General features: G+C 45.2%; 1 protein-coding gene across 2 annotated transcripts; it reads left to right on the forward strand.

The window, feature by feature from the left end:
- Window positions 1-992: 992 nt before the first annotated feature.
- Window positions 993-11,823, forward strand: perm1 (PPARGC1 and ESRR induced regulator, muscle 1). 2 transcript variants are annotated; one of them, XM_063033030.1, is made up of 4 exons: window positions 993-1,107; window positions 5,297-6,580; window positions 10,419-10,532; window positions 11,657-11,823. In XM_063033030.1, the coding sequence occupies exons 2-4, from the start codon at window positions 5,299-5,301 to the stop codon at window positions 11,770-11,772; spliced, it is 1,512 nt and encodes a 503-aa protein (XP_062889100.1). In that variant the 5' UTR covers window positions 993-1,107; window positions 5,297-5,298; the 3' UTR covers window positions 11,773-11,823. The 2 variants fall into 2 exon arrangements, with proteins under 2 accessions (XP_062889100.1, XP_062889099.1); XM_063033029.1 differs by having other exon boundaries at window positions 1,081-1,181.
- Window positions 11,824-12,882: the final 1,059 nt, after the last annotated feature.

The raw sequence follows: 12,882 nt of genomic DNA on the forward strand, positions 1-12,882 counted from the left end.
TGGTAGAGACGTATCCCCACCCTGCCACCCATACTTTGCAGTACATAATAATAAAAACTATAAATTACTATAGTAATTATATGTATAGTTAGGTGCACAGTAGCGTGGTGATTAGCACAACACTTTACAGTGCAGATGATCAGGGTACAATTCCCACTGCTACCTGTAAAGGGTTTGTACGTTCTCCCTGATTTCCCCCAGGTGCCCTGGTTTCCACCCACAGGTTAGTATGGTAATTGTTGATCCGCTCCACACCTCGCGATGCATCGGGCGGCAACTTTGCAGCTCCTTGACCACTTGGCAGTTGTTTACGAGGCAGAGTTACGAGCGCGACACTTAGCCTAGCACGGATGGAAAGCGTGCAAGGAGCCGGCCGGATTTGAACCCGGGGCCACTCGCCTCACAGTCTGGTGTGGATGCCACTACACCACCGGCCAGCTATAGTAGGCTAATTGGTCATTGTAAATTGTCCTGTGATTAGGATAGGATTAAACTGGGGGGCTGCTGGGCGGTGTGGCTCGAAGGGCTAGAAGGGCCAATTCCACGCGGTATCACAATAAATAAAGAAAATTAAATTAAACAAGTAGTGCAAAAAGAGAGGAAAGAAGTTTTCTGCTCTGGATTTCAGCATCTACAGTCTCTTCTATCTCTCCTTTCTTGAAGGATTCATCTCACATACATCCCACACCTTCTTTGTTCAATTATCTCTCTCTCTCTTTTTCATCAATGAGCCTTGAGTTCCCCAATCTCACAGTCTCACTTTATTATCCATAAAGATATCCAGATCTCAGTCTTTGGTTCCATTTCACTCTGGTTAATTCCCCTCCCTCCCTTTGAAGTTCAGCCACTGTGCACTCACTATGGTCTCCTTCAAACTTCCTGTCTCTCTCCTGATTTCTATTCGTAGCCTGTAACACTATAACACACCACTGACAGTCATGCTGTAGGCAGGAAGGCCAAACAGAGCCCATGTGATGACGGGGAGGTCTATTTTTAATATTCCAATAGAACCACTGTCCACCAAAGGTCAGCCTCTGCTACGTGCTACGGCAAAAAAGTGAGAGCACTCTTCCCTGCCCTTGACAAACTGGCACAGCAGGAACCAAGGTGAGTAGATTTCTGCCTTAAGACACACAAACTGCTCACTGCTCTTGTCGAAATGGAAGCCAACCAAGGCTCAGGTAATCTCATTTGCTGAGATATTTCAGAGGTCAGTTCAGATAAGATTTTTGCTTAGAACCTGGTGCAGGTATCTCCCAGAGAGAGATACAACACTGATGAACTATTTTTGAAGTACTTAAGGAGGCTGAAAAAAGAAAGAATTTCCATGTGAATCTTTTGAATTCTTCTGCACAGTGTTGCGGAAACAGGGTTCTTAGTTTTATGGAAAGTTGAGATCTTTAAGAATAGATCCAGGGTTTATAGAAGAGGAAGGTCAAGGGTGAGGAACATCAGATCAGCCACGATCCTTTTGAGTGGAGGATTAAAGGGCTGAAAGGCCTTCTCTTCTGACTGGAGGATGCAGAGAACCCACACTCCCGTATGCAATACCAGGCAAAGCGTACGAGAAAATTCCAGTGTTCTCAGTGAATCGGAAAGCTGTGGGACTTTTATTGACTATCCTCAGCCACAGCCGACACAAGGCTGTCAGTGGATGTCCGTGTCAGGGAGGACTTGTTTTCTCAGCAGTTCTGATATCTGACTTTGGGACTAGATGCCACTTGGACACAGAGTCTCACATCTGGGAGATGGGCAGAAGTGGGTAGAATTCTGAATCTGTACGGAAATATAGATTCGTAATTCCTTGGAAGGGGCATCACACATAGGTAGGGTCATAAAGAGAGCTTTTGGCATATTGGCCTTCATAAGTCAAAGTACTGAGTACAGGAGTTGAGATGTTATGTTGAAGCCATATAAAACATCGGTGAGGCCTCATTTGGAGTATTGTGAGCAGTTTTGGTCACCTACCTAAAGGAACGATATCAATATGATAGAAAGAGTGCAGGGAAAATTTACAAGGACGTTGCCAGGACTTGAGGACCTGAGTTATAGGGAAAGGTTGAATAGGTGAGGACTTTGTTCCCTGGATTGAGGGGAGATTTGATAGGGGTGTACAAAATTGAGGGTTATAGACAGGGTAAAAGCAAACAGGCAAGATTGGAACTAGGGGTCATGTGTTAAGGGTGAAATGTGAAATGTTTGAGGGGAACACGAGGGGGAACTTCCTCACTCAGTGTGGTAAGAGTGAGGAATGAGCCTTCCAGCGGAATGGTGGATACAGTTTCAATTTCAGCTTTAAAGAGAAACTTAGATGAGTATATTGATTGGAGGGATATGGAGGGCAATGGACCAGGCGCAGGTCAATAAGCTAGGCAGAATAGAAGTTTGAAAACTAGATTTGCCAAAGGGCCTTTTTCTGCACTGTAGTGCTCTATGATTCTATGACTAAGTCGGAAGTCCTGAGAATTTTCTCAGGAGCAAGTTCAGAATGGTTTCTGGACAGAGGAATCCTGGGTAAGAGGCCATTTCTGTAGAGAAAAGCACAGAGGAGAGGAGGAACCTTCTCTCTCATCTGCCAGTTCCTATTAACCTTGGAGAAGGTTCCCTACATTGGACAACTCTCAATACTTTGAAACTCCTTCCAAAAGCAAAGTATTGGAGGTGCTGGAATTCTGGGGCACCATGGTAGTGTAGTAGTTAGCACAATGCTATTACAGTTCAGACGTTGGAGTTTGGAGTTCAGTTCCGGTGTCCTCTGCAATCAAGTTTGAGCATTCCTTCCCAAGTGCATGTAGGTTTTCTCCGGATGCTCCGGTTTCCTTCCGCAGTCCAAAGATGTGCCCGCTAGTAGATTAATTGGCCATTGCAAATTTCCCTGTGATTAGGCCAGGGTTAAAGCGGTGGATTGCTGGGTGGTGCGGTTCGAAGGGCCGGAAGTGCCTATTCTGGACTGTATCTCTAAATAAAATAAAATAAAAATTACTGGAGATACTCAGCAGGTCAGGCAGCATCTGTGGGGAGAGGGAAAGGGTTAATGTTTCTGGCAGAGCAGGTTTGACCTCCTGAGATGTTTCCCGCATTTTCTGCCTGACTCCAGGAACCCTCCCTCTTTCTAACACTACGATGACAAAGTCATGAATGTGGCACAGTTTCATAAGTCTACTACAGTACCAACGACCTGGGTTCAATTCCTGCGGCTGTCCTTAAATTGCTTGTATGTTCTCCCCCAAGACCAGATGGGTTTCCTCTGGTTGCTCCAATTTCCCCACCCCGCACACCCCAGGGACGAACAGGTTAGTGCGTTAATTAGTCACGTGTGCATGATTGGGCAATATGGGCTTGTTCAACCAGATGGGCCTGTTCGTCTTCTTCTTAAGCCCATCAACCCTACTGGGGCATAGGACACTGCCAGCGGCTCACCACAGTCCTCTGTCCCAGGCCTGTCTTTCAAGTTTTCCCAGGTTGAGCCCATTTTCTTGGTGTATCCTTGGATCCTTCCTCTCCCAGGGATGATGTCTTTGGAGCTTCTGCTGACATCTCTGTAGCTCTGGGTTTTTATATGGTGGAGTTCTAACCCCATGCCCAACCTGTTAATGTGCTGTATCTCTAAGTAAGTAAGTGTATGGTCATGCACTTTGGTAGAAGACATAAAAGCATAGACTATTTTCTAAATGGGGAGAAAATTCAAAAATCCAAGGTGCAGAGTGACTTGGGAGTCCTCGTGTAGGATGCCATAAAGGTTACTTTGCAGCCTGAGTCGATGGTGAGGAAGACGAATGCAATGTTAGCATTCATTTCGAGAGGACTAGAATATAAAAGCAACAATGTAATGCTGAGATTGTATGCGGCACAGGTGAGGCCTCACCTGGAGTATTAGGAGTAGTTTTAGGCCCCTTATTTAATAAAGGATGTGCTGGTATTGGAGAAGGTACAGAGGAGGTTTACGAGAATAATTCCAGGAATGCAAGGATCACTATATAAGGAGCAATTGATGGCTCTGGACCTGTACTCACTGGAATTTAGAAGAATGAGGGAAATCTCAAAGAAATATATTGAATGTAGAAAGGCTTGAATAGAGTGGATGTGGAGTCGATGTTTCCTATAGCGGAGGAGTCTCAGGCCAAAGGACACAGACCCAGAATAAGAGGGCATCCATCTAGAACAGAGATGAGGAGGAATTTCTTCAGCCAGAAGGTGTTGGACCTGTGGAATTTATTGCCACAGCTGTGGAGGCCAGTCATTAGGTGTACTTAAGGTACAAAGGTCTGAAGACACACTCTCAACATTTCAGCAACAGCTTCTTCTCCCTTGCCATCAGATGTCTGAATTAATTCATCAATATTTTTGCTCTCTTTTTGCAATATATCTATATTTCTTATTGTAATTTTTATTATATTTGATATAGTTCACTGTATTGGTGCCGTAAACAATAAATTTCATGATGTATGTCAGTGATGATAAAGCTGGTTCTGATTCAGGTTTACTGTAGCGATCTATGAGTCTCTGATCGTGACTTTGCCAGGATTCCAGCATCTGCAGTCTCCCGAGTCTCCAGAGCAAATGCAGAAGTATGAATTGGGGGGTGGGGACGGTTCTCAGTGGAACTTATCGAATATTGAAAGGCCTAGATAGAGTGGATGTGGAGAAGATGTTTCCTACAATGGGGGAATGTAGGACCAGAGGGCACAGCGGTAGAATACAAAGATGCCCCGATAGAACAGGGATGAGGTGGAATTTCTGTAGTCAGAGTGGTGAATCTGTGGAATTCATTGCCACATAAGGCTGTGGAGACCAAGTCATTGGGTTTATTTAAAGCAGAGTTTAGAATCATACAAAACTACAGCATAGAAACATGACCCTCATTCTATTTAGTCCATGCCGAGTTATTATTCTGCCTAGTCCCATCAACCTACACCCATACCCCTCCCAACCATATCCAAACTTCTCTTAAATGTTGAAATCAAATCCTCATCCGCCACTTCCTCTGGCAGCTCGTTCCACCCTCTGAGTGAAGAACTTCCCCCTCAGGTTCATCTTAAACATTTCACCTTTCACCCTTAACCTATGACTTAGGTTGACCGATTCTTGATTAGAGAGGGCTTTAAAGATTACGGGGAGAAGGGAGGCGAATGGGGATGGGAGGGATAATAAAGTACCTATGATTGAATGGCAGAGTAGACGTGATATCCTGAATGGCCTAATTCCACTCCTTTGTCCTATGGTCTACATACATAAAGTTAGCTCTTTGTAGCCTTTGTGCTTCCTTTGTTAAATCGCCAACACTTTCTGGTTTCAGTGATGGACAGTTTCGGATACAGCTTCCACCAATGCGACAATGACTGGCCATTATTCGACAGCGTGCCCGAGGAGTGCGGGAGCACCCAGCAACCTTCCCTGGTCACCTCCGAAGACACTGATCTCAGCGACGATGCCGACAAGGTCTTACCCTCCCGTCACAAGCGCAGCAGGAGGTTTAACTTCCGCAAATATCAGAGCCCCAGCAGAAGCATGCCAGATGGGTGGGGAACGATACCCAAGGAAGTGGGGTGGCCAGTGCTTCAAGGCAAAACGTCAACCCCTTCGGTAAACAGCTCCCCTTCAGAAAGTAAGTGGCAGTGGGATCCTTATGAAGATGTTTGGTCTGGCAGTGAAGAAGAGCTGGAACTGGAAATGGTAAATCAGTTCCTCATGGCCAGAAGTCAAGTAATGTCAAATGACAATTTATCAGTGAGTCCCCAGATATTCCTGATTTCCGGTGAGCAAGTCCATCCTTCTCAAATCCAGTGTCCTACAGCTTCTTCTGGACAATCCCTGCCCCATTCCCAAGTATCCAGTTCAGGGTTCCATGTTCCGGTTCGGCAATCCCACATTACAGAAGCCAGCGTTAGGCCCACCACCACACTGGGACTGGATGACTCTGACAACGAATTCTACCTGCACCATTTAAAGACCACCGAGGACAAGCCCTTGGGTACTGGATTAGAGCAAACTCAGGAATCCCGAGAAGATGAGAAGGCCCTCCAGGAGTTTCAGGAAGATACACAGATACAAAGCCAGCACTGTAAGGGCAGCCAGCAAACGGCTGGTAGTGCTGAAGGTCATTGTCAAAGCACGCTTGGGGAGGATTCAATTGCACAGACCTTTGTCACTGTATCAAAGGACAGACAGTTTTTAAGGACCAGGGAAACATCAATAGTCACAGAATCAATGCCTGAAAGTCTATCTGCAGGAGTCAAGTGCAAGACTGATTATTCCATCACAGTTCCAGAAATCTATGAGTATTTTTACACAGATCCTGAAGATGAAAGGGATCAAAACAATGTCTCCCTGCCCATGCCTTCCAAGCATGAAGATCAAGACAGCCAGCGGCGCAAGGCAGTGAAGTTATTGACAGCAATTAAGACCATTGTATGGAAATATTTACAGAACACAAAACAAACGCATTCAGCGTTAGTGCCTCTCAGGATGTCAAACCAATCTGAGGGAGCAAAGGACAAGACTTCTTCTGACCTTGGGGCATTGGTGAGGTACTCACCACGTGACGGAAGCCACACAATGATGGAAAGCCTTGTGCAGAGAGGTACCTTGGGCAATGATTACCGATCTGTGGTGGAGGGGAGATCACTCACAGGAGGTTAACTTCACTGGTTACGTAAACAACTATACTTGAAATTTGGGAGGATGGGTTTGAAAACCATAAGAATCAGGAACAGAATTAAGCCATTCAGTCCATCGAGTCTGCTCTTCCATTGCATCATGGCTGATTTACTATCCCTCTCAGTCCCATTTTCCTACCTTCTCCCCTTAACCTTTAACAGCATTACTAATCAAGAACCGGTCAACCCTTGCTTTAAATATACCTAGTGACTCGAGCCCCATAACCGTCTGTGGCAGTGAATTCTGCAGATTCACCACCCTGTGCCTAAAGAAATTCCTTCACATCTGTATTCTAAAGAATACGGATGCTTGTATTCTGGTCTGAGACTCCCCCACTAAAGGAAACATCCTCTCCACATTAACTCTATCTCAGTTTTTCAATATTCGATAGGTTTCAACGAGATCCCCTCCCTCTCCCCCGCCTCAACATTCTTCTAAACTCCAGCGAGTAAAGGTCCAGAGCCATCAAACATTCCTGATATGTCAGGATTTTCATTCCTGGGATCATTCTCGTGGACCTCCTCATGACCCTCTCCAATGCCAGCATATCCTTTCTTAGATAAGAGGCCCAGTACTACTCACCATATTCCTGGTCTGACCGAAGAGGATGATCTATTCGGTCAGATCAGAAACTGCACCGCGGTGGAGAGGTAGGCTCCACAACGGGTATTCAAAACCACCCCCTGTGTACCACTGGCATAGGCCTACCCGCCGTCAAGGACAAGCAGAACTGTGCCAAAGTCTCAGGTGCATATATATATAGCCCGGGTGCCTAAGACTTTTACACAGTACTGTAGTAATTTTATGGATTGCACTGTACTGTTGCTGCAAAAAAAGAGCAAATTTCATGACATGTGAGTGACAATAAACCTGATTCTGATATGGGTCTCTATTGTGGACTGAGAGTGGGAAGGGGACAGGGAGAGGGGAATCATGGTTGGGAAAAACGGAAGGGAGAGGGGAGGGAGTGGGAAACACCAGAGAGACATTCAGTAATGATCAGTAAACCAGTTGTTTGGAATCAAATGACCTTGTCTGATGTTTGAACTTGTGCCCCCCCCCACCCCTCCCCCTTCTCTGCCACCTGTCCCACACCCCTTCCTCAGTGCTCCACCCTCACCATTCCCAATATCTTTGCTCCCCCCAGATTTAGGAACTCGCTCTCTGCTCCATATTGACAAATACAATACTGTGCAAAAGTCCTGGGCACCCTAGTGATATATACATGCCTTAGACTTCTGCACAGTACTGCATATACAAATAGGTGCTGGAAAAGGGCCAGTAACATCATGAAGGATCCCACCCACCCTGCTCATAGACTGTTTGTCCCACTCCCATCAGGGAGGAGGTGACATAGCATCCACGCCAGGACCACCAGACTGAAAAACAGTCACTGTCCCCAAGCCTGATCAACACCTCCATCCGTTAACCCACACTCCCAACCACCACTCCTTTATCATTTGCTGTCAGTCACCTTATGAACAGGCACTCCAGAACAGGGCCTCCCAGCCTGGGGTCCTCAGACCCCTCGATGAATGGTAAGGCTCCATGGCAGAAAAAACTTTGCAAACCCCTGGTCCTCAGCCTAGCTCAATTTATGGATATACAATCAATCTATGTATATGAGTTATCTTATATATTTATATTTATGAAAATTGGTGGAGGGGCAGGTAGTGTTGAGCAAACAGGAAGGCTGCAGAAGGACTTAGACAGATTAGGAGAAAGGGCAAGAAAGCGACAAATGAAATACAATGTTGGAAAATGCATGGTTATGCACTTTGGTAGAAGAAATAAATGTGCAGAGTATTTACTAAACGGGGAGAGAATCCGAAAATCTGAGATGCAAAGGGACTTGGGAGTCCTTGTGCAGAACACCCTAAAGGTTAACTTACAGGTAGAGTTGGTGGTGAGGAAGGCAAATGTCTAGATATAAGAGCAGGGATGTGATGCTGAGGCTTTATAAGGCACTGGTGAGGCCTCACTTGGAGTACTGTGAACAGTTTTGGGTTCCTTATCCAAAATAGATGTGCTGGTATAGGAGAGGGCTCAGTGGGGACTCACAAGGAGGATTCCGGGAATGAAAAGGTTATCATGCAAGGACCATTTGACGGCCCTGGGCCTGTACTTGCTGGAATTCAGAAGGATGCGGGGGGGGGGGTCTCATTGAAACCTGTTGAACGTTGAAAGGCCAAGACTGAGTAGATGTGGAAAGGATGTTTCCTATATGGGGGGAGTCCAGGGCAAAAGGGTACAGCCTCAGCATAGAGGGGCGTCCATTTAAAACAGAGATATGGAAAAATGTCTTTAGCCAGAAGGTGATGAATTTGTGGAGTTTGATACCACAGGTAGCTGAGGAGGCCAGGTTGCTGGGGGTATTTAAGGCGGAGATTGTTAAGTTCTTGATTGGCCACAGCATCAAAAGTTACAGGGAGAAGGCCAGGAAGTGGGGCTGAGCAGGGGGAATAAAAGGATCAGCCATGATTGAATGGCAAGAGCAGACTTGATGGGCCTGATCATCTAATTTTGCACCTATGTCTTATGGTCTTTAGATTTGTGTACTGGAATGGATATTTAACAATCTTAAGTCTTGACTAAAATCCCACCTTAAGAACATCACACAAGAAAACCGTAGCAGGAGTAGGCCACTCAGCCCTTCAAACCTTCCCTGCCATTGACTGGGGTGGTATGGTGGCACAATCGCTTTGCAGCACCACTGTAAGATGGGGGTTCAACTGCCGCTACTGTCTCTATGGAGTTTTTACGTTCTCCCCATGACCGCATTGGTTTCCTCTGTGTGCTCTGGTTTCCTCCCACATTCCAAAAGACACACAGGTCAGAGTTAGTAAGCTGTCAACATGCTATGTTGGCGATACTTGTGGGCTGCCCCCAGCACATCCTTGAACTGTGATGGCCGTTAACACAAACACAGTAATTTGTTTGTTTTGATGTGCATGTGACAAATAAAGCTAATCTTTATAATTTTTATCCTGATGATGGGTCTCAGCTAGAAACATTAATTTTTAGACTATGACACGTAGTCCTCTTTTATTGTCATTTAGTAATGCATGCATTAAGAAATGATACATTATTTCCTCCGGTGTGATATCACAAAACACAGGACAGACCAAGACTGAAAAAAACTGACAAAACCACATAATTATAACATATAGTACAAACAGTGCAACAATACCATAACTTGATGAAGAAGTCCATGAGCACAGTAAAGTTCAAAGTTTCTCAAATGTCCCACATCTCACGCAGACGGGAGAAGGAAGAAAAACTCTCCCTGCCATGCTGACCACAATCCGACTCTGAGTCATCGGAAAACTTTGAGCTCTGATCAGCTCTCCGACACCGAGTACTGAGCACCATCTCTGTCTGAATGATTCGACCTCCTTCTCGATCGCCAAAAGCAGGCAAGGCCAGGGATTTTGAGGCCTACCCTCCGAAAGATTCCCAACCACACAGTAACGACAGCAGCAAACAAGCGTTTCAGAAATTTCTCCAGATGTTCCTCTGTGCTTTCACGTCCATTCTCCATCAAATCAGAATTGTCCACGGCCCCTATTTAACAGATACGATATCATTTTTCACCAGAGGGCTGCGCACATACAGGCGCGTCGCCATCTTCTCCTCCCGCCTTTTATTCCCCTCCACAGATGCTGCAGAGTTCCTCCAGCATGTTGTGTGTGTTACTCTGGGATTCCAGCGTCTGACAAATCTCTGTGTTTATAATCTTTATCATCTTTCTTCCCACCTAGCAAGACGAGGTTTGTGCCAGTCCTGCACTCAGAATGACCTGTGTTTATTCTGCTTTGCCTGCGCATCCTGGGCCATGAGGTCTGCTAATTCACAGTCAGACATGTGGAAAGCTGGTAAGTGTTCCTCTGCTGGGTGTTCATGTGGGAACTTTCCAATATCTGACCCATAATCGGACTGATGGCAAGAACGTGCCAACTGCACGAATCCATTGAGCCTCCTACGCATGGAAATAATGTTCATGGGTTCATGTCCATTCAGAAATCTGATGGCAGAGAAGAAACTATTCCTGAAACTTTGAGTTTGGGTCTTTAGGCTCCTGTCCTTTCTCCTTGATGGCAGCAATGAGAGAGGGCATGTTCTGGATGATGGGGGCCCTTAATGACAGATGCCATGTTTTTGAGGCACTGTGTTCTGAAGGTGTCTTGGATGCTGGGGATGCTGGGAAGGCTGGTGCCCATGATGGAGCTGGTTGAGTTTACAACGTCCAAACCTGTGCAGTGACCCCCTCCCAACCAGATGGTGATGCAACCAGTTAGAATGCTCTCCACCGTACATCTGTAGAAATTTGATAGAGCCTTTAGTGACAAACCGAGTTTCCTCAACCTCGGAATGAAATATAGATGTTGATATTCTTTGTAATGGCATCAATATGTTAGACTACACTTACTGAAAAAGTCACCGAACAATTACGCGCATGTAGTCAATTAAATAAAGATATAAGCAAGCATAGAAAGAGCTAAACAACAAGAGCAATAACAACTTTACATTCTAATCCCACAGGTGCTGTAAACTGTCTGCAGTATGGTTTGGTGGTGGAATCTGAGGGTGGGGCAGATATCAGGACATGGTCCACGTAAATGCAGTGAGTTACAGGGCCTGCTTCAGTGCTTTATAGCTGAATACTAAGTAGCCTGTGGACATGTCCCTCAGTGCGAAGCCATGATTCATCTCACTGATTTCCTCCCATCTCAGGGTACTCATCTCCGGTTTCCTCCCATGCTTCAAAGATGTGCGGGTTAGGCGTAGTAAGTAGTGGGCACGTTATGATGGTGCCAGAAGTGTCGCGACACCCGCAGGCTGCCCCCGGCACGTCCTCAGACCGTGTTGATCATTGACGCAACCAAAGCATTTCGCTGTATGTTTTGACGTACGTGCAAAAAATAGAAGTAATCTCTAATCTCTCCCATAAATGACAGATGATATTTCATTTGCAACTTGCTTGTTTGTGTTCTTGCAGCTTTGTTGGTGAATCTCAGTGCCATTTCTGCAGTGAGGTACTTCAGGAGACACATACAAATAGAAGATCCCACATCCTTGGCTCTCCAGGACACTGGGGAGAGATCATTCAGATGAATGCATACTTCAGCTTCCAGTGAGCTCTGTGAAACTATTAAATCTTTTGAAACAACAAGACTTGTTTGACCATTTTTATCCTGATGATGGGTCTCAGCCAGAAACATTAACTTTTTTATTCCACTCCATAGATGCTGCAGAGTTTTGATGTGTTGTTGGAAGACCAACATATCTCGTTCACTGTTTTAATTCCATGATGTAACAAATTACCAGCTGCAGAATCTGAATTCATTTTGTTATCACCGACATATATCACAAAATGTGTTTCTGTTATTTGTGTGTGTATATATGTCAACTGCTGAGTGTTTCTGTCTTTCTCCTCTACTTAATACTTCACTTTATTGTCGCCAAACAATTGATACTAGAATGTACAATCATCACAGCGATATTTAATGCTACTCTTCACATTCCCTGGAGTACAAATCGATAGTAAATCAATTCTATTGATCCAGATTTAGAATATCTGCCATTTTTTGATGATCATGTACCAAGTACTCTGGGTAAAAACTTGCCAGTCACGTTGCCTTTAAACTTCTCTGCTAATCTGTTTCGGACTTCTTTCATAGTACGACCATGTAACGAGCTGCCAGCAGAGGTGGTGGATGCGGGTTCGATTGTGGCATTTATGAGAAACTTGGATAGGTACGTGGACAAAAGGGATGTGGAGGGCTACAGTCCATGGGACTAGGCAGAAAATTATCCAGCACGGACTAGATGGGCCAAAGAGCCAGTTTTGGTTCTGTAGAGCTCTTTGACTCTGACTCTTGCTGATGGAATTATGGTCCTGTGAATCAGACTGTAACTTTGGTACTTGACCAGATCCAGCTCTGGTTCATTGGACCTTTTTTGGAGGAAGAATGCTATGTTAATTGAAGGTGGAAAAGTGACAACGCAGACTAGAATCCTGGTAGTGATAGTGTTCTTCTTTATAGAAACATAGAAAACTTACAGCACAATACAGGCCCTTCAGCCCACAATGCTGTGCTGAACATGTACTCATTTTAGAAATTACCTAGAGTTACCCATAACCCTCTATTTTTCTAAGCTCCATGTACATATCCAGGAGTCTCTTAAAAGACCGTATTGTATCTGCCTCCACCACCACCGCCG

The sequence above is a fragment of the Mobula hypostoma genome, chromosome 25 (assembly GCF_963921235.1).
Source record: "Mobula hypostoma chromosome 25, sMobHyp1.1, whole genome shotgun sequence".
In the NCBI taxonomy this organism is placed as follows: Eukaryota; Metazoa; Chordata; class Chondrichthyes; order Myliobatiformes; family Myliobatidae; genus Mobula; species Mobula hypostoma.